The 22,585-nt window shown below is 39.9% G+C and overlaps 2 protein-coding genes and 1 pseudogene across 2 annotated transcripts; all 3 read right to left on the reverse strand.

The window, feature by feature from the left end:
• Window positions 1–6,909: 6,909 nt before the first annotated feature.
• LOC106021720 lies at window positions 6,910–7,831 on the reverse strand (annotated as a pseudogene).
• A 4,021-nt stretch (window positions 7,832–11,852) lies between these two features.
• LOC101842626 (olfactory receptor 2B11-like) lies at window positions 11,853–12,794 on the reverse strand. Its single transcript, XM_005077453.1, has one exon. It carries the CDS (start codon window positions 12,792–12,794, stop codon window positions 11,853–11,855), a length of 942 nt encoding a protein of 313 aa, XP_005077510.1.
• Window positions 12,795–18,875: 6,081 nt separating this feature from the next.
• Window positions 18,876–19,790, reverse strand: LOC101842886 (olfactory receptor 2B11-like). The gene has a single exon (XM_021231359.2). The coding sequence runs from the start codon at window positions 19,788–19,790 to the stop codon at window positions 18,876–18,878; it is 915 nt and encodes a 304-aa protein (XP_021087018.2).
• Window positions 19,791–22,585: the final 2,795 nt, after the last annotated feature.

Consider the following 22,585-nt stretch of genomic DNA (forward strand, 5'->3'; position numbering starts at 1 on the left):
TCTGTAGTTCCTGATCGTTTACCCAGCTTTTCTATTTCCAGCATCCCTTCATTCTGTGTTTTCTTTATCATTTCTATTTCAGCTTTCAATCCTTCAACTGTTTGAGTTGTTTCCTTAATTTTTTTGGTTGTTTATTCTTGGTGCTCTTTAGATTCTTTGAGAGACTTGTTTATTTCTTGAATTTTCCCCCCATTTCATGGATTTTTTTGTTTGTTTTTTTCTTCAATTTCTTTAAGGGATTTCCGCGTTTCTTCTTTAAGGGTCTCCATTATCTTCATGAAATAATTTTTAAGGTCTGTCTCCTCTTCTTCGTCTATGTAGTGCTTTTCGGGTCTTGCTGGTGTTGGATCCCTGGATTCTGGTGGGGTCATCTTGGTGTTTGTATTGCTGAGTGATCTCTTATTCTGTCTTCTTCCCATCTCTTCTTCCAGTGGGTGCTGGTGGGGTCTTTCCGTCTCCATGGTCTCCCTCCTTCCTGCAGCTGAAGCTGGGGATGCTGACACGGAGTTTGGGTCCTGGTAGGGCTGATGTCTTTACTGAAGCTGGACTGGCTGGGGTTGGGGTCTTGGAATTGTTGACGTCTTTGCTGTGTGGGCAGGTCTCCTGAAGCTGTACTCCCTGGGGTTGGGGTCTTGGAAGGGCTGATGTCTTTCCTGAAGCTGGACTCGCTGGGGTTGGGGTCTTGGAAGGGCTGATGTCTTTCCTGTGTGGGCGGGTTTTCTGAAGCTGGACTCGCTGGGGTTGGGGTCTTGGAAGGGCTGATGTCTTTCCTGTGTGGGCGGGTCTTCTGGATGCCAGGAGCGGCCCGGACGATCAAGGGGATGGGTGATGGGCGGGCAGTCCCTGCTGGAGACCCAATCTCACCTGAAGCTGGACTCGCCGTTGGTGACTATCTTTTCCCAATCTGTGGGCTGCCGATTCATCATGTTCACTGTGTCCTTATCAATACAGAAACTTCTCAATGTCAGGAGGTCCCATTTATTAATTGTCGATCTCAGTGTCTGTGCTACTGGTGTTATGTTCAGGAAGCAATCTCCTGTACCAATTCATTCAAGGGTACTTTCTGCTTTCTCTTCAAAGAAGTGTGGCTGGATTGATGTTGATGTCTTTGATCCATTTGGACTTAAGTTTTGTGCATGGTGATAGATATGGATCTATCTGCAGTCTTCTACATGCCAGCATCCAGTGATGCCAGTACCATTTGTTGAAGATGCTTCCTTTTTTCTATTGCATAGTTTTAGCTTTTGTTAAAGATAAGATGTTCATAAGTGTGTGGGTTAATATCAGGGTCTTCAATCAGATTCCATTGGTCTACCTGTCTGTTTTTGTTTCAGTACTAAGCTCTTTGTTAGGTACTAAGTCTCCAGTGTTAAGGTAGAAGCTTCACCCCAGTAGCTGGCATCCATATATCCAAACAGTCTGGGATGTTATGGTGGAAATTCTTCCCAAGTCCCCTCCCCCAGCTCCCTCCAAACACTGCTGCATCTCAGAAAGCACACCAAAAGATGGTCCCTCCCCCAGAGATACTCAAGATCCCTCCCACAGGGTATTTAAACTGTCCTCCAGAGAACAGACTTGTGGTTTTTCTGGTCTCTCTTTCCTGTCTTCTCTCTGTGAGGCTGGAATGCCATCTGAGAGCATTGCTTCCATTAAACATGGCTTTTTCTTATTCAGTTTGATTTACTCTAATTTGGAGTGCTGCATCTGTGGAGAGGCTTATCAGGGTGTAGAAACTTTTCAATAAGTAGTGAGGCAATAAAGTTTTGATGATTGATGAATGTTCTGACTGGTCATTTCTTCCATCCACAGAGCTGTAATCGAGAATCTGTATAGAGAACTGAATTTATCATGAAACCAAATTACAGTAGTTCCACTAGTTTCAGCAAAATAGAACTGGATAAAATGGCGTGGCCCTGCATAAAAGATCTGTTAATTTACAGGTTTAAGATGTACAGCCTGAGAGAAAAAGTGTGTTACTAATAGTTAAAATATAAGCCTAAACATATCCTGGGAAGGCCAGGCATTGGTGGCACATGCCTTTAATACCACAAGCACTCAGGAGGCAGAGGTAGGTGGACCTCTATGAGTTCAAGACTAGCCTGGTCTACCCGAGCTAGTGCCAGGGTAGGCTCCAAAGCTAAACAGAGAAACCCTGTCTCGAAAAACCAAACCAAACCAACCAACCAAACAAACAAACCAAACCAAACCAAACCAAACAAACAACAAAAGCCCATATTCTGGGGAAATTGAAGGTGACAGCCACTGTTAACTTGTAACAATTACTTTCTACTTAGAGTCAACAGTCTGGCAGCTACTGTGTTCAGAGGTAAACTTTTAACAATTGCTTCCTGCCTTATAGCCAAGTAGCTACAATGTCTAAAGATGAATCTCTGACGATTGCTTCCTGTCATATAGCCAGGTAGTTACCACTGACAAAGGTTAGTTTCTAACAATTGTGTGCATATGACTCCCTGTGCTACATAACCTTTAACTGTCCTCCTGTGTGATTTTCTGCCTTGATTTCTTTCAGGGAAGCTGTTTCAATATAGCCACAGGTTTTCACAAATATCTTAAGACATCCAGGCATATTCTCAACTCATTTAGGTAAATTGTTGAATTGTTTGGTAGATTGTGATTAATTTAAAAGAAAACTGTCAATGTTTTCCATTGATTTTACTTTATTGCTTGTTTTTTTACTACATTTTATTTTTGCATTATATATGCGTCAATACTCTTATCACATCTGTTGCACATGTATGTGGAAATGAGAGGACAACTTCCAAAGATCAAGAGACCAATTGTCTCTTACCATGTGTGTTCTGGGGATTGAACTCAGGTCACCAAATTTGGGGGTAAGTGTCTTTATGCACCAAGGCATCTCATGACTCCATTTTGTTTCTGCTCTCTACTTTACAATATTCATTATAAAAACATATTTGAGTTTTGTGCATGGTGGGGTGTGTCTCCCAGGACTTGTAAGGCTGGTGCAGAAGGATTGCAGTCTAAAGTCAGTTTAGGGCATGTTGTCTGTCCAGACCAGACTAGAACACAGAGAAAAGGGAAGTCTCAACCAAAAGAAAAAAAAGAACACATTTGATTTCCAGGCCATTTTTCTCCTCTTGCTGTTTTTTAATGCTCTCCTTTTCTGAGTTATATGGAATGTTCTGGTCTGGGTTCCAAATGAGAAATCATCAACCTGGGCTAGCAAGATGGCTCAGTTGGATAATGGTGCTTGATTGCAAATCTGAGAATTTGATGTGGGTTAGGACCCACAGGAAAGGAGAAATTGACTTCTGCAAACTGTCCACCTGTAACATACACACACGCACACCAGCAACAGCTGCAACAAGAACAAATATGTAAAAAATGTTCAAAGTCCAGTTTAATAGCTTGACTTTCTTCTATATATCATACATAGATGAGGGAATTTTTGCTATCTCCCCTATTGGAGTCTAGTGACTCTAGTGGCAATGATATAATCCCTTATCTATTGACCCTTTTTTACTTATTCACTGAATGGAGGGACTTTGATCTTGGTTGGCTTGGGGTTAGCGTCTATAAACATTTATGTAGCACATTTTCAAGCTTGTTGCTTGGAGAAATTGAAGATCCCTGCCCTTTGATTGTCAGTGGTTTTGTTTTCTAGGCATGTGCTCTAGCAGGCCTCAGTTCACTGGTAGTCGGTCTTCTTTCTCTAACTGACCTAAGTGCCCAGGTGACAAATCTACTGGCCGCTGTCCTTGCATTTTTGTCAAAGAAAAGAATGGGTAGAGTCCTGGCTGGATTTTCTCAGAGAGACATGTTCAGTTGTCTAGAACACATATCCATTTGTTGTTGAAGCCCACCTCTGGTTTGTTATTTGACATGGCTGCCTCTTGCAGAGTTTTTGGACAGCACTACTGGGAAATACCTTTAACTCCTTTCCAGAAATGTCATTTCTTAGTTAGTGCACTGATCTACTTGGCTCCTATGGACTATACCCTATAGAAATTTACCATACAGTTCTGGGGCCAAGGATATGAGTGCTGACATCTACAGTCAAATTGTATAGTATTTTCCCATTTTAAATTCTGTGGCCAATTTATTGATAATTCTGAATGGTGAGTTAGTTAAACGCATGCCTGTTAATTATGGTCTACATAGAAAAGACAGGATATGAGAAATTATTGATGGGTCAGAATAGAAAGGTGATTTATTTACTGTCACCACTAGGTGGTGCCACCAATTGGTGAAAACAATATGATTGTTCTTTCTGGCCAACCAAGAATCACCCACAGCCTTGTGTTGCACATGAACGAACAAGTGCATATGTCCATGAATGTGTGCATACATAAGTAAGGGTCTCATGAGTCCCCAAAGTGTAATATTGGATTCAAACTGTACTTGTGCAAAGAAAGACATGTGTTGAGTTGACACATTCTGGCAAGTATGGGACTGAAGTGAGATAGCAAGAACTTCTAAAGGCAAATGCATCAGCCTGTAGTCAAAATGGCCTGCCTAAGAAAGCTGTCTGCAGAAAAGAGACTGAACTGCAGAGGAAAATGCAATAACAGAAACACAGGACAGCTTTTCTTAGACTGGGACACTGTCATCATAGCTAGTCTCTCCAAGATCATCAGGCTGGCAAACCCTGTGGCTAATCAGGCCACTCAGAATTATTAGTGAAACTGTCACAGAATTAAAAGTAGGGAAACACATACTCACAGTGGACATGAGCAATTACTTTAGAAAACCTGGGGACTGTAGCATGCTCCCACTAAGTCACCAAAGCAACTTATAAAATGGCCACTTACAGGTCCTATCTCTGATCCAATTGGAGAGAAAATGTGTACCTTATAACATAAATATATATTGTGTGTATCTCAATGTCTCTAGATCCCTGGCTCCTTAAGTTCTCACATTTACTGCACATCATCTTCCATTGTCAGTGGAAGTCCAAGCAGCAGGTACTGTCCTCATTCCTGGACAGCTCTTCCTGCCACCACTAAAGCTATACTGATTACATGTAGCAGACCCTAACCCATGTAGATGAGCGATTTGGGCAAGTTTTTTCCCTCTTCCCTGACCTCAGTTCCACTAAAGTAGGTTGGGGTGGGATGATTTCCAGGAGCCCTTCAGAATTCCCTGTGCTCCCCGAGTCTGCACATTGCAGAGCAATCCCTGGTTTGTTTGAAGTGTGCATCTCTTTGGAGAAGTCCTGGAGAAAAGTTCTGTCTAACCTTCTTTTCCTCATTCCCTCTCCTCCCTGCTTCCCAGTTCCCCAGCTCCCAGCAGGGCTTTCTCTTCAATATACCTACAGAGAAGACTGCTGGATCCAGAGCCCCTGAAGTCTGCAGGAATTCTTTACTCAAGCCTCATTAAATTTCTTTGTTTTAAATTTAAATTAGCAGCAAGCTTGCTTCACCTGTCCATCCCAGCTCCCTCTTCCTCCTCTCCTCTCCTGGCCCCCCACCCCCAGCCCTCCACCCAATCTCCACTCCATGGTCTACACATGGAGGGTGAGGCCCTCCATGGGGATATCCAGAGTCTGTTATTTTGTTCAGGGCAGGGCCTAGGCCCTTCCCCAAGAGTCCAGGCTGAGAGAGCATCCCTCATTGTATGAGTGGCACCCAAAGTCTATTTGTATGCCAGCGATAAATACTGATCTACTGCCCAAGGTCCCATATATTGGCCAGACCTCCTGGCTGACAACCATATTCAGGAGGTCTGGATCAGTCCCATGATGGCCACCTAGTCATCAGTGGAGGGTCCAAGAGCTCCCCCTTGTATAGGTCAACAGTCCTGTGGGTTTCAGCAGTCCAGTTTTGACCGCTTTGCTCATCATTCCTCCCTATCTGTCACTGGGTTCCAGGAGTTCAGTTCAATGTTCAGCTGTGGTGTCTGCCTCTGTTTCCATCAGTCACTGGATGAAGGCTCTAGGATGGCATATAAGGTAGTCATCAAACTCATTATCAGGGATGAACCCTCATTAAATTTCAAGTGACTTCTCCAGTGTGACAGAGACACCTCTGGAGTCATGAGTCTTGTCACCCCTGAGATCAAATTGAACAAAGGTTATGTTTAGTTCTTTGAGCTGCTGAAGGTTTTCACTAAAGATATCAGAGAAAGGAGTCACAATTGGTATTTGTGGAGGGCGATTATAGTTAGAGGTCAACTCTGCCATGGAACCTTCAAAGGGAACAATGGGTGTATGGAAGACCCTTGACCAACTTTACCCACTGGAGCTACTGCAGAGCTACAGCCTGGGGCTTAGGCAAACACTCCTCTTGACAAGAAGCTTAGCACTCACAGGAAGGAGCTAGAGGGAAGGGGCTGAAGGATGCCTGAGCATTCAGGGCACATAGTTGAATATTTGGAGAACCCCCCAGTTGAATATGAGATTCTAGTCAGCTTGCAAACAATAAGCATACATAGGGAGACCATGAACCTCATCTGCAATGGATAGAGTGAGATTCATAACCAGAAATGAGGGAGTTGACAACTGTGCACATTCTGATCACTGTCTAGATTCCCAGGCATAAGCTTTGTGGCAGGGATGATGACAGAGCAAGGAGGCTGCTAACCATTGAGATTATTGATCTAGGAGTCAAGGGGCTGGCCTGTGTAAAATCAAGTGACTTCCTTCTGCTTCCCATTGTCTCAGTGGTGACACCCAGCCCTCTGCCTTCCTATACCCAGCAGGAGGGGCAAGGAGCCCATTAGATAGTGAGCTGTTTGTGGACGTCATCAGGCATCAGCCATCACTGGCTGATGTTCTCATGACTTGGTATGACTCACTGCACAAGAGTACAAGCTGGTTTAACTATTTTATGTTTTATGACCTACTGCTCAACAAATATCTAAAAATCTTAAAGTGTCCTTCTTGATGAGCCAGAGCCTGATCAAAGACAGCACAATGGGAGGCTCCTGTCATTGCTCCCTCTCATGCTAACTCAGCCTTCTTGCTGCCCCTCTGACATCTTTGTTTCTTAGGGTATAGATGAGAGGACTCAGGCTAGGTGTGACAACAGAATAGAATAGGGCAATGAAATTGGCTTGATCCTGAGAATTTTCTGTTGTGGGCTGAAGATAAATGCACATAATTGGAATGAAAAAGAGAGAAGCAACAGTAAGATGGGCTCCACAAGTCCCCAAAACCTTCTGAAGTCGAGTGGTTGACTCCATTCTTAGGACAATGCATGAGTTGGCACCATAAGAATTTAGAATGAGAATAAGTGGTATAACAAAAATGGCACTCATGAACATGACGGTCAGCTCATTTGCACTAATATAAACACAGGATAAGCACAACTGTTTTGGGACTTCACAGAAGAAGTGGTCCACTTGCCGATGTCCACACAGGGGTACCCAGAAGGTAAAGGAGGAATGAAGTGCTGAGGTGGCAAAGCCACTTACCCAGGATGCTGCAGCCAGCAGGTGGCAGAAACGAGGACAGAGTAATGTAAGGGTTTGTACACAACTGCATAGCGGTCATAGGACATCACCACCAACAGAACACACTCTGTGGTACCCAGTGCAAGGAAAAAGTAGAGTTGGAGCATGCATTCAGCATAAGATATTGTCTTCTCCAGACCCCAGAGTTTGAACAGCAGCTGAGGAACAGAGCTAGTGTTGTAGCAGAGATCCAGAGGAAACAGATTTGAGAGGAAGAAGTACATAGAAATGTGCAGGTGGGAACTAGATATGACAGGATGAAGAGATTGCTTATCAATGTCATCAAGTAGAATATCAAGATAACCACAAAGAGAACAACTTCTAGATTAGGCCATTTAGAAAAACCCAGAAGAATAAAATAATCTCCAGGACTTGAATTGAACTTTTCCATTACCATTCATTTTTCCCTGTACCTTAAGAGAAAAAAAATCGCAAATTTCATAGGGTGTCCACATGTTGATAAACACTTGTAAAGAGATCAGATTAAATAAATGCTGATTTTCAATGTCTACTATGTGCCAATATAGTTTTTATTGCTTCCCCTTTCTGTTCAATCCATTATTTGTTCTGTTGTAGTTACAGTGAATAATGTCTTAAGTTAGTGTTTACAGCATCTTTAAGCTTGCACTTGCATATATGAACAGTAAGTTATTGTACATATATAAATGGCAAGTCTTATAAAGTTCTTTTTGTACAAAAATCAATATATTCTCCTTTACTACATTTTGTTGGTACAGAAAAAGCATTACCTATAATCTTTTCAATGTGGAATGCTTCAAAAATTTGTGTGTCGTTCTTGTGCAGTGGCATGAAAGAGTTCTAATGTTATATGTAAATAATATTAATATCTGAAGAGTAAAGAAAAATACTCCATTTAAGAAAATTTAGCAAATAGGCAAAAGAAAAGATAGACCTTAAAAATATAAAAAAGCTAGAGAAACACTGAGTGCAGAGCCTAACATGAAGTCATGATTATTTGGGCAATGAGACATTGATTTAAAGGTAACATCTATACACTTCAATATGCTTCAGAAAACAACTGAGACAACATTTAAATTATGATCTATAATTGTGTCTTTCAGGTTTTCTATAATTTTCACTGGGCCTTCTAACTAGTCATCATCTAATGCTAATATCAAATTAAGGGTGCGTGAAGACATTCTGCTGTGAAAAAAATGGAATTCTAATATCCACTGGTACTTTAGATATTAAGTGTCTAATTTTACCTTGTGCACTATCAGTCTCTCACAGAAGAGATAAATACACTTTCCTTATTTTTTCTACACAATACATTGACCCACCTTTTGAATACTTCTGAAGAGCTTTGCTCTGATGTTTTCTATCTCAGCTGTTTCTTCTTCTCATACTCTGAAAGAATACAGTGAGAAGCAAATCCTAGCACAATTGACCTGCTTTCAGTTTTTTAAAGAAAACTTTTAAGTTCAAATGTTGTAATGTTTACTCTTTAAAATTATGTCAGCAGTGTTGGAATTATAAATGGGTGGGTTTAATGCTACATTCTCTAGTGCAGCATATTTTTAAGCTACCTCGCTTAGAAACTTACTATAATAAATAAAGAAAAGTGATGTTCTTCATCTAAAATATGAAATTATTTCAGAGTTCTACATATTTAGAAACAGCAAAAATTGGGGACTGAAGGATTGATGGTTCAAACAGAGAAAGGCCCAGTGATAAATATGTCTTCCAATAGTTTTGATAAGTAAGACACAGCACTTGTAATTTTTTAAGAGTGGACCTGGGTTTTATCCCATTTGTATTTAGGATAGAACTTCCTTTCCTTGCCATGTTCAGTTTAAAATTTGATGACATAAAAGATGTACAAGAACATTTAAAAACACTTTCTTGTTGAACAACAAGAAAGGCAACGTCCGGAGGCATCACTATCCCTGACCTCAAGCTCTATTATAGAGCTATAGTCCTGAAAACAGCTTGGTATTGGCACAAAAATAGACAGGCAGACCAATGGAATCGAATTGAAAATCCGGGTATTAACCCACACACGTACGAACATCTGATCTTTGACAAAGAAGCTAAAAATATACAATGGAATAAAGAAAGCATCTTCAACAAATGGTGCTGGCATAATTGGAGACTGGCATGTAGAAAAATGCGGATCGATCCATGTTTATCGCCATGCACAAAACTTAAGTCCAAATGGATCAAAGACCTCAACATAAATCCAGCCACACTGAACCTCTTAGAAGAGAAAGTGGGTGGTACCCTTGAAAGAATTGGTACAGGAGACAGCTTCCTGAACATAACACCAGTAGCACAGACAGTGAGATCAACAATTAATAAATGGGACCTACTGAAACTGAGAAGCTTCTGTAAGGCAAAGGACACAGTCAGCAAGACAAAAAGGCAGCCCACAGAATGGGAAAAAATATTCACTAATCCCACATCTGACAGAGGGTTGATCTCCAAAATTTACAAAGAACTCAAGAAGCAAGTCTCCAAAACAGCAAAGGACCCAATTAAGAAGTGGGCTGCAGAACTAAATAGAGAGTTTTCAATAGAGGAGTCTAAAATGGCTGAGAGGCACTTGAGAAAGTGCTCAACATCCTTAGCCATCCGGGAAATGCAAATCAAAGCAACTCTGAGATGCCATCTCACTCCTGTCAGAATGGCTAAAATCAAAAACACCAATGACAATTTATGCTGGAGAGGATGTGGTGAAAGGGGACACTCCTCCATTGCTGGTGGGAGTGCCAACTGGTTCAGCCACTTTGGAAAGCAGTATGGAGATTCCTCAGAAAAATGGGAATAAACCTACCACAAGACCCAGCAACTGCACTCTTAGGCATATATCCAAAAGATGCCCATTCATATAACAAAGATGTCTGTTCCACTATGTTCATAGCAGCTTTATTTGTAATAGCCAGAACTTGGAAGCAACCTAGATGTCCCTCACCCGAAGAATGGATAGAGAAAATGTGGTACATCTACACAATGGAGTACTATTCAGCAGAAAAAAATAATGGAATCATGAGATTCGCAGGCAAATGGATGACACTAGAAGAAACCATCCTGAGTGAGGTAACCCAGTCACAAAAAGAGAAACATGGCATGTACTCTCTCATATATGGATTTTAGACATAGATCTGGGGAGTGCCAGCCTACAATCCTATTGCCAGAGAGTCTGGGAGACAGAAACTTCATTTACTGTCTGGTTAAGTACTGAGCTGAACTCAAGAAAGCCAGTATCAGAGAGGGAGGACTGATGATCAAAGGGATTAAGACTGGGCTGGTTGAACCCCCAGAAACAGCTGACCAGACAAAGGTTAACTCTTGAATCCCAGGCATCAGCCTGGGAATCCAGCATGGGACTGATCAAGACCCCCTGAATCTGGGTGTCAGTGAGGAGGCCTAGGTAATCTATTGAGCCTTGGACAGCAGATCAGTACCCATCCCAAGTATACTCACGGTCTCTGGACTCCCATAGAACAATGTGAGGTGCACTCTCACCCTGAACTCTTGGGGAAGGGTCTAGGCCCTGCCCTATATGAAATGACAGACTATGGACACCCCCATGGAGGGCCTCACCCTCCCTGGGGGAATGAGGGGATAACGGGGGGGGGGATGGGGGGGAGGGCACGGGAGGAGGGGAGGGAAAGGGAGAGGGACCTCGTACTGACTTGTGAAGCAACCTTGTTTCTTATCTAAATTTAAAATGGAAAATAAAAAAATATTAATAAAAAAAGGAAAAAAAAAGAATAAAAAAATAAAAACACTTTCTTGTTTTTCTTACAGTCCTTTTTACATTAGAAAATGCAATGATTGATTAATAAATTAATTATCTAGTAATTGCAAAGTTCTTGGTTTTATCTCATGTACTACACCTATTGTTGTGATGATATTGGGGCTTCCTAATGCACTTGTCTTGCTATAACAAAAATACTCAACACTGCATCATTTATAAGTGATAACATTTCTTCTCATGATTATGAAAGTTGAGAGTACAAGAAAATACTCTGAAGTTTTTACTGTCTTTTAAGGACACAGCTTTAACTTCTGAGGTTGCTCTTTATTGGCTGGTGTTTGTGATGAATATCACAGTTTCCACTGTGGCAGAAGACAGAAAGATGCAAAGGATAGAATGCTTTTCCCAAACATGACTCCACACCCATGCACTAATTAATTGGTCAAGTCTAATTGGTCAACACTAATTGGACTCATGGTGTTGTTACTGCTAAGAAGATATAAAGCCAGGAAGAAAACAGGTTAGGTGATCCTGAAGGGATTTGGAAAGAGGTGGTGGGGGATAAATAAGATAAAAATACATTAAATGTGTGTAAAATTTTTTTTCAAATAATAAATGACAAAATGCTATTAAGTTTTTAAAGTTTTAACCAGGAGGAACATAATCTAATTGTTAAATAATTTTTTTGCTACACTAATTATAACCTGGAACATAAAATTCTTCTTACCAAATTGACTAATGCCCCCTTTACATCCTTATTCCTTAGAGTATAAATGAATGGGTTGAGTGTAGGAGTCACCACACCATAGAAGAGAGCCATGAACTTTGGTTGGTCCCTTGAGATAGAGGAGGGAGGCTGAAGGTACATACTAATTCCTGGGCCATAAAATAAGGAAACTACTATAAGATGAGAGGAACATGTACCGAAGGCCTTTGTCCTTCCCTCGGAAGATTTAATCCTAAGTATAGCATGCCCGATACTAATATAGGAAGCAAGTATTAAGCATAAAGGAACAGCTAGTATAAAAATGCATGCCACAGAAAGTGCCAGCTCATTTGTCTCTTTTTCACCACAAGCAGTCTTTATCAGAACTGGTATTTCACATAGTAAGTGATCCAGTGTGTTGATGCCGCATAGTGGCAACTGTAAAGTAAGTGTGGCTTCTGAGATGGCATAGGCAATTCCACAGAGCCACATGATGCATACTAAAAGAATACATACATGTTGATTCATGATCAGGGAGTAGTGCAGAGGTCTGCAAATGGCCACGTAGCGATCAAAAGACATAATGGCAAGAAGAAGACACTCTGTGCCCCCCATTGCACTAAATAAATAAAGTTGAAGTGCACACCCCACATAGCTGATGGTCTTTCTGGAGCTTCCCAGGTTAAACAGCATCTGAGGCACTATGCTTGTGGTGTAGCACATATCCAGAAAGGAGAGGTTGGTGAGAAAGAAATACATGGGGCTGTGGAGACGGGATTCTAAGATGGACACCAGAATGATGGCAATGTTCCCCATCATGGCTAGGGGATATGTTACCAGAAGAATAATGAAGACAGGGAGCTCCAGCCAAGGATGATTGGCAAAGCCAAGAAGAATGAACTCTTCAGGGTGGGTTGCATTAATGACTACCATTCTCTTCAATTTGTTTCACCTGTAATAACAAAGTAGCAGAGGGAGGGGGAGGCAGGGAGAAGAGAAAAATAGTTTTGAGAAATGACAAGGGACAATCCATTATTCCTTCCTTCCTTCCTTCCTTCCTTCCTTCCTTCCTTCCTTCCTTCCTTCCTTCCTTCCTTCCTTCTTTCCTTTCTTCGGTTTTTCGAGACAGAGTTTCTCTGTACTGTTTTGGAGCCTGTCCTGGAACTCTCTCTATATCCAGGTGTGTCTCAAACTCTATATATTTTTGTGTATGTGTGAATAAGTTGGAAGAGTGTGGATATCTGCAAGTCGAAGAATGCATATGGAATGTGTGGTCCGAGAGACAAGTCCTGGGAGTTGGTTCCCACTTGCTATCTTGGGTTCTAGGAATCAAACACAGGGTCAGTCTTAGGCAATAAGGGCCTTTACCATCTGAGTCATCTTGCTACCCCAAATGTAACTTCCAAAACACTATTATTCAACAATATAATCATTGACATTAAACAACTATATTGTTTTCTTCATGCTCAAGTATTTGTTGTATTCTTTCTTGTGTAACTGCTTAGATATTGAAATAATTGAAAAAATGTTTAATTTGAACTAATTCATTCATCTTAGGCATTTTTGTATTTAATAAGTGTACCACCCTGTCTTAAAAATGCATTCATACACTTACCAAAGTCATACTAACTATAACTATAGATACATTTATGAACATTAAGTAATTTTACAACTATCAGGAGAAAAGTCAGGTTCAGAGAATCAGACTTGCAAGATATATATGTATATATACATCTTTTCAGTTAAATGACACATACAAAACCACAACATTCAGTACATGAGTAATATGATATTTTAAGAAAGTAAGAGATGTTTGATATGAAAGAAATCATGGTATAAATTAGATTCTAAATCACCTTAGAATAACCCAAACTCCATTCATTTGAAACCCTTTAGCCCTCTCTCTCTCTGTTTCTCTCTCTTTATATATGCAAATACACATATATTATTCATGTGCCACCTCTATAACATAAAATATATTTGCTGCATCTCTTACTTAGCTTCATGTAGGGAAGATAAAAAAGCAATATTGGTTATTTTATCTAAGTCTGAAACAACTAGATAAAATATGTGAAAAAGTCAATTTGGAAAAACTTGACCACAGATTTCAAAATCATTTATATACAAGAAAACATCTAAAAATAATCCATATTTTGTGTACTAATATTAATAAAATCATTGCATAAAATTTTTATATATGTGACATCATTCTGTCATTTAGAATGTCATATATAGTAGTCAATGAAATTCAATACTTTTAGTGATGTTTCAAGTAAGAGTTACATAAAAGAGATACTATTTATGAAGAGATTTGCTTGTTCTCATAGTCAATGAATCAGGATTTCCAAGTCTCAGAGAAGACTTCCTGAAATGAAATGCTGTTTGATTTTCAAATATGCATTAATTGACTATTACCTACATATTTTCCAGGAAATGCATGACCCACGAAAATATGTCTTTTGACTTACCTTGTTTTTATAATCTTCAATGAGAAGAAAATATGCAGGAAATTAGATTTGTTTTTATTTTCAGAGATGAACTAAGAACCTTTAGTTGAAAGAAAAATACAGTGTTTAACAAGTTTGGATAATTAAATGATGAATTAAGTGAGTGATTGATAAACTATGACAAAAAAGAAATCATGGATTAGGGAGATGACAGTAGAAAATACATGGAATGATCCATATGTGCTATTTGTATACTGTTTCCAAAACTCCTGGGATAGTTTTTAAGCAGACCATTTACGTAGCTTTATCCTTATTGAATTAGCAGAAAACGTTCTTAGGGACAGAGTTCTTTGTGGATTTATTTCTTATGTGTAGTTAATTATCTCCTTAGTTGGGTTGTAAGCAATTCTCTTCTTAGAAATGCTTTAAGATAAATTTTTCACATCTCCAATTATTAGATGTGTTTTAAAAGAAACTCATTAAATTTCCTAATTAACTATATAATTTGATATTTAATTCATTCTTTAAAACTTTTCCTCTGGTGATTTAAAGCAACATGTCTTCATCCCAGATAGGCACTGATGACAGACCAAAGAAAAGATTCCACCAAAGTATAGCTTAGAGTACCAGTGTGATTATTGGAGTTACAGGTTATAGAAGCATGGGTGGCCCAACAATATTTGCATAATTAGAAAGCCTACCCAAGAATGGATGCATGACTTTTGGGAAGCCCCATAGGTCTGAGTGTACTCAAACAGGTTGTCTAGTCAGAGTGCTTCTTCTCAATAGCATCTGTTGCTTCTATAACTTTTGAGGAACATTGTAAATTGTGTTATTTTCATGGACTTCCTGAGATTTTCAAGTTTTTTACTTCCTAAGACTTAGGGAGTCTCCCTCTAATGAGGGGATCTTTCATTTTTCAAGGACATTGCTAAACACCATTCATTTATTGATTAGAGAATGTATGCAAGTATTTATTTATTTATTTTTATTTTTTTATTTTTTGGTTTTTACGAGACAGGGTTTCTCTGTTTTGGAGGCTGTCGGTCCAGCCTGGCCTCGAACTCACAGAGATCCGCCTGCCTCTGCCTCCCGAGTGCTGGGATTAAAGGCGTGCGCCACCACCGCCCGGCTGCAAGTATTTATTTTGTTAAGAAAATAATTTCTAATAATTGGGTATTGTGGTGGTTTGAATAAAATATTCCCATAGATTCAATTGTTTGAACACTTGGTTCCCCAGTTGGTGGCTCTTTTTGGGGAGGTTATGGAAAATAACTAATTAGGAATACAGTGTGATATTTTGGTTTATTTATATATCATGGATAGGCAAGTTGAGACTACTTAAGCTATCCTCTTCCCAAGTATTTATTGTTCCCTCATAATGAGGACATTCAAAGTCTCTTTTGTATGTTTTCTTTCCAGAATAGAAATAATAGTTTATTGAATAGACTGCAAGAGGCCAGCATTCTGGGAAGTGACTACAGTATCACCTATAGCACAGGGCAGTGGGTGTGAAGCAGGTGTTGGGGAGATGTCTCCATTTTAGCAAAGTACATTTATAGTTAGGGTGAGTTTCCTTGTGTGTAGTTTCCTAGCATGTAGCTCATCCCATGCAAACAAATGCAGTTCTAATTAGCTAGGCTGGGAGGTCAGTGTAAGCTGCACTGTGGCCATGTGAATGGGGCCTGCGCAAATAAGGGCAGTCCTGGTTGGTTAAAGTTTGCTTCTGGTTAAAGTGTGGATCACAGGGCAGCAGTCTGCACCTCTATGATACCAAGTTGCAGCAGTCTGTGGCTAACAGTGTGAGATTTCAGGCCCACACTTTTGAAGATTCCCTAATAGGGACCAGATGTTTTATTAATATTATTTATTTATTTTTATTTAAATTTAAATTAGAAACAAGCATGCTTCACATGTCAATTCCAGGTCCCTCCGTTTCCGTCCCCTTCTCCCGTGCCCTCCCACCAACCCACCCAATATCCCCTCATCTCCCCAGGGAGGGTGAGACCCTCCATGGGGGTGTCCATAGTCTGTCATTTCATCCAGGGCAGGGCCTAGACCCTCCCCCAAGAGTCCAGGGTGAGAGTGCATCTCACATTGTTGGATGGGAGTCCAAAGTCCATTTGTATACCCAGGATAAATACTGATCTACTACCCAAGGCTCAATAGATTACCTAGGCCTCCTCACTGACACCCACATTCAAGGAGTCTTGATCAGTCCCATGCTGGATTCCCAGGCATCAGCCTGTGATTCAAGAGCTAACCCTTGTCAGGTCAGCTGTTTCTGGGGGTTAAATCAGCCCAGTTTTAACCCCTTGGTCATCAGTCCTCCCTCTCTGTTACTGGCTTTCTTGAGTTCAGCTCAGTGCTTAGCTGTTTTCCCAGCTTTTCTATTTCTAGCATTCATTCAGACTGTGTCTTTTTTATTGTTTCTATTTCAGATTTCTGTCCTTGCACTGTTTGAATTGTTTCTTCCAATTTTTGCTTTGTCTTTTCTTTCATTTCTTGCATTTTTTGGATTGTTTTTTTCTTCCATCTCTTTAAGGAATTTTCTCATATCCTCTTTGAGGGCCTCTATCATTTTCATAAAGTTGTTATTAATGTCACTATCTTCTGCTTCATTTGTGTTGGGTGTGTTCCAGTCTTGCTGGTGTATGGTCTCTGGACTCTGGTGGTTTCATATTGGTTTTTCTGTTGCTCCTTTTGTTTTTATATTGTCTCCTTCCCATCCATTCTTGCAGTGGGTTCCAGAAGGTGCCTCTTCCTCTCCCTGTTGGTGTGGGACCAGGGTTCCCTTCTGGTGGATGTAGGCAAGTCCAATTCTCTGGTAGCTCTCCATTTCCTGGTCTTGTGGGTGGAGAAATGGGCTAGGATGCTGAGGTACTTTAGATCCTGCTGGGATTGAGTGGTAGACCCTAGGAACAGGAGTGTGGCCTGGAGACAGGCCCTGATAGTCTTAGTAAGGTGGGTGGATGAGGAGACTCGGCTGCTGGGGTTCCTTGGGTCCTGCCACTGGGGTGGAAGCCACCTGGCAGTCCTGAAGCACAGGCAGGTGGCCCGGGTATGGGTCCTGGTTTACCTAGTCCCATGGGTGGATCAGGAGACTAGGGTGCCTTGATTCCCACCACTGGGATGGAACCCACCGTGGCAGTCCCCAAGCACACACAGGTGGTCCGGAAAATAATCTAATTTATATAATATTTTTAATTTGTGGGTTTTTTAACCTCTTAAGGCTTTGGATACCTTATCCTGTTATCTTCTATTCTCTACTACACTGTAAAGTTTATGCTGAGAAAACTGACTTCAGTGTAATAAAGATTCCCTTATGTTATGGCTTGTTTGTAAAACGCCTACTCTATGATACATCTGTTTGAATATTTGGGGTACAGTTGATGCTACTGTTTTGAGAAGTTGAACATTTAGAGGTTGGAGCCTATATGGAGAAAGTGGATCATTCGGAGATGAGCTTTGAGGGTTATAGTCCCCCTCTCCCACACCTCTCCCTTTCCCCCCCTCTGTCTCTCTTTTTCTTTCCTGATCAGCTCTATATAACAAACAGCCAGCCCATTCTCTCTCAACAATGGCTTATGGAGTAACAAAATTTCAACATCAAGTTAATTTTCTTGCATGAATTGTAAGGAATTTTATGTGAAAAATTAACCTTGGGCTATAATTTTGACAATTACGATGTAGAAATTCAGGGCTGTAATGGAACACATTTTGAATATCGCTCACATCAAAAATATACTCATTGTTTATTCATGCAATTCACTTGCTTCCACATAAGAAACATAACTTTCTCTCATACTGATTCATGATAAATTTCTGAGTTTATTCTCAGAAGAGTTTCCAGACTATACTTCATTAGTAATGTCCCTTCCTTTTCCTTATTGATTCAAGACTCATGCTAGCAATGTTTAAATGGAGAATTAAAAGTTTAATCATGGTTTTGTCTCTGCACAATTTAATATTTCTTGAGAAATTCGTTATTTAAACATGTTATCCCGATTCATAAGCAAAATTCACAGTGCTTTCTTTAAAAGCATGAACATACTCAGCTTTAATAAAGTCACACTTAAGCATAGTGTATTTCTCCCTAAGACCATTATGAAGCTACATGAATCACAATTCACGAGTAAAGAAATGTTTTGTAGGTAACACTGACTGGAAGCCAATTGATGTTATTGTATTCAGCAAAAGACCTTGCAATAATTGACTTAGACATAACAATCTTAGAGCTTATTATTTACCTTTATTACTTAACATAGTTACTAGTTTATTGTGAATCAACTAGGAAAAATATTCTGTATTTATACAAATATGTGCCCATATTGGTACATATTTGTGCAACCAATTTATTTATAATATGATTATACAACTTGATTATAAAATTTCTATCATATGACTTGATTATAAAATTGCTAAAAATGAGACAAATCTGGCAAGGACATATTCTGTGAACCTAGAATATATGACAGTTATTAGAGAAACCAATATAAAATTACTATAATCATTAAACTATTTCATTTGATATCAGTGAACTTTCATTTTGAACTGAAAATGCTTCTTAACAGCTTTTTAAGGCCCCTTTTACATCTTTGTTCCTTAGGGTATAGATGAAGGGATTCAGTGTAGGAGTTATCACTGCATAGAAGAGAGCCATGAACTTGGGTTGATCTCTTGTGATAGATGAAGAAGGCTGAAGGTACATGCTAATGGCTGGACCATAAAATAAGGAAACTACAATGAGATGAGAGGAACATGTCCCAAAGGCCTTTTTCCTTCCTTCAGAAGATTTAATTCTCAGTACTGCACATCCAATATTAACGTAAGAAGCAAGAATTAAGCAGAGAGGAACAGCCAGTATAAAAATGCATACCACAGAAAGTGCTAGCTCATTAGCTTCCTTTTCACCACAGGCAGTCTTTATGAGAACTGGAATCTCACACAGTAAGTGATCCAGTTTATGAATGCCACACAGTGGCAGTTGTAATGTAAGTGTAGCCTCTGAAAAAGCAAAGATTACTCCAGTTAGCCACATAATAGACACTAACAAGATGCAGACTCGATGATTCATGATGAGGGTGTAGTGGAGAGGTCTGCAGATAGCCACATAGCGGTCAAAGGACATAATAGCCAGAAGCAGACATTCTGTGCCCCCCATTATGTGGAAGACATAAAGTTGAATGACACATCCAATGTAACTAATGGTCTTTCTGGAGCTCCCAAGGTTAAACAACATCTGGGGCACAATGCTTGTGGTGTAGCACATGTCTAGAAAGGAGAGATTTGTGAGGAAGAAATACATGGGACTGTGGAGACCGGGTTCTAAGGTGGACACCAGTATGATGGCAATGTTCCCTATCAAAGCCATGGGGTATGTTATCAGGAGAATAATGAAGAGAGGGAGTTCCAGCCAAGAATGGTCAGCAAATCCCAGCAGAATGAATTCTTCTGGATAACTTTCATTGATTACTGCCATTCTCCTTTGATTTCTTTTACCTAAAGTTTAAAACTGCCATGTTAATGTAAATGAGTAGATACAAAGAACAAAGAACAATTACTGAAAACTGAGAGAAGTGCCAGTCACACATAAAGAAAAACCCATAAGAATAACAGTAGTTTTTTTGTTGGGGTCTGGAGAGATGGCTCAGTTATTAAGAATGCTTACCATTCTTCTAGAAGACACCACCTGGCTTCCCAGTACCTATAATGAGTAGCACACATCTACCTGTATCTTCAGCTCCAGGAAATCCAATGCCCATTTCTGTACTTGTGCACATACTTCCCCCACCCAAAAACATATATGCAGAGATTAAAAGACATTTTTGAAAGACTAACTATGTCTTTAGCCACATAAACTCTGAAGTCAATAGAGTATGGAATGGTTGGCTTTAATTCCTTAATGAAAATTTCTGCCAAACTAGATTACTGTGTCCAAAAAGCTATCCTTTATAACTAAAATACAAAACCTTTAAAATTTCATGATGAACACTAAAGAAATGTCTGATCATGAAGCCAGTGCTACCGAAGATTCTTTTAAGAATTCTACTTACAGATTATATACATACATACATATACACCACTGTGAGTACACAGAAAAGAATTAATCTCAGTAGTAAAATAATAAATACTGATATAAAGATTACAGAAGAGACAAATATTACACAAACATTACACAAATGAAAATATGATAGAAAGTTGTACATACCTTTCAGAATTAACTAGGAGTTAATAATCACAATTCTTCAATTAAAAGGCAGAGACTAGCAGACTGGACTAAAATATAGGAAAAAATTGTTTGCTGGGTGTAAGAAACACATCTCATTTACAAGGCATACAGAACAAAAGTGACAATACAAGAAAATGGACCTTAAAAGCAAGCAGTATTAGTGATTTAAAAAGATCCATTTGTATTAATAAAGGGAACAATCCAACAGGAGTGTCAAAAATCATGAGCATTGAATCCTATAAATCACATGTTGGCAAGGAAGTTAAATACAGCCAGAAAAACATAGGCGGTGGAATTCCACACATAATTCCACCACCACCAACCTTTCCAAATCAAAGAAGAATGAGCAATCAAGGGTCATCAATATTGTCAATATTAATGGCCTTAACTCACCAATAAAAAGACACAGGCTATCGGAATGGGTTCGAAGACAGAACCCATCCTTCTGTTGCATACAAGAAACACACCTCAGCCTCAAAGACAGACCTCTTGGATAGGTAGGATCAATGTAGTAAAAATGGCAATCCTGCCAAAAGCAATCTATAGATTCAATGCAGTCCCTATTAAAATAACAGCAGAATTCTTCACAGACCTTGACAGAACAATAATCAATTTTGCATGGAAAAACAAAAGACCCAGGATAGCCAAAACAACCTTATTCAACAAAGCAACATCTGGAGGCATCACCATCCCTGACTTCAAGCTCTATTATAGAGCTGTAGTCCTGAAAACAGCTTGGTATTGGTACAAAGAATATACAGGTAGACCAATGGAATTGAATTGAAACCCTGATATTAACCCATACATGTATGAACATCTGATCTTCGACACAGAAGCTAAAAATATACAATGGTAAAAAGAAAGCATCTTCAACAAATGTTGCTGGCATAACTGGATGCTGGCATGTAGAAGAATGCGGATAGATCCATGTCTATTGCCATGCACAAAACTTAAGTCCAAATGGATCAAAGACCTCAACATAAATCCAGCCACACTGAACCTCTTAGAAGAGAAAGTGGGTGGTACCCTTGAATGAATTGGTACAGGAGACAGCTTCCTGAACATAACACCAGTAGCACAGACACTGAGGTCAACAATTAATACATGGGACCTCCTGAAACTGAGAAGCTTCTGTAAGGCAAAGAACAGTCAGCAAGACAAAAAGGCAGCCCACAGAATGGGAAAAAATATTCACTAACCCCACATCTGACAGAGGGCTGATCTCCAGAATTTACAAAGAACTCAAGAAGCAAGTCTCCAAAACACCAAAGGATCCAATTAAAAAGTGGGCTGCAGAACTAACTAGAGAATTTTCAGTAGAGGAGTCTAAAATGGCTGAGAGGCACTTGAGAAAGTGCTCAACATCCCTAGCTATCAGGGAAATGCAAATCAAAACAACTCTGAGATACCATCTCAGTCCTGTCAGAATGGCTAAAATCAAAAACACCGAAGACAGTTTATGCTGGAGAGGATGTGGAGAAAGGGGAACACTCCTCTACTGCTGGTGGGAGTGGCAATTTGTACAGCCACTTTGGAAATCAGTATGGAGATTCCTCAGAAAAATGGGAATCAGCCTACCACAAGACCCAGCAATTATAATCTTAGGCATATATCCAAAAGATTCACATTCATACAACAAGGATGTCTGTTCCACTATGTTCATAGCAGCATTATTTTTAATAGCCAGAACTTGGAAGCAACCTAGATGCCCCTCAGCCGGAGTGGATAGAGCAAATGTGGTACATTTACACAATGGAGTACTATTCAGCAGAAAAAAATGGAATCCTGAAATTTGCAGGCAAATGGATGGCACTAGAAGAAACCATCCTGAGTGAGGTAACCCAGTCACAAAAAGACAAACATGGCATGTACTCTCTCATATATGGATTTTAGACATAGATCTGGGGAGTTCCAGCCTACAATCCCACTGCCAGAGAGTCTGGGAAACAGAACCTTCATCCAATGACTGATGGAAGCAGAGGCAGACTCCCACAGCTAAACACTGAGCTGAACTCAAAGAACCCTTTGACAGAGAGGGAGGACTG

The sequence above is a fragment of the Mesocricetus auratus genome, unplaced genomic scaffold (genome assembly GCF_017639785.1).
Source record: "Mesocricetus auratus isolate SY011 unplaced genomic scaffold, BCM_Maur_2.0 Super-Scaffold_100031, whole genome shotgun sequence".
In the NCBI taxonomy this organism is placed as follows: Eukaryota; Metazoa; Chordata; class Mammalia; order Rodentia; family Cricetidae; genus Mesocricetus; species Mesocricetus auratus.

Excerpts from the sequence above, each read along its gene's own strand:
- LOC101842626 (XM_005077453.1), bottom strand. The coding sequence starts at position 12,794 with ATGGTAGTCATTAATGCAACCCACCCTGAAGAGTTCATTCTTCTTGGC.
- LOC101842886 (XM_021231359.2), bottom strand. The coding sequence starts at position 19,790 with ATGGCAGTAATCAATGAAAGTTATCCAGAAGAATTCATTCTGCTGGGA.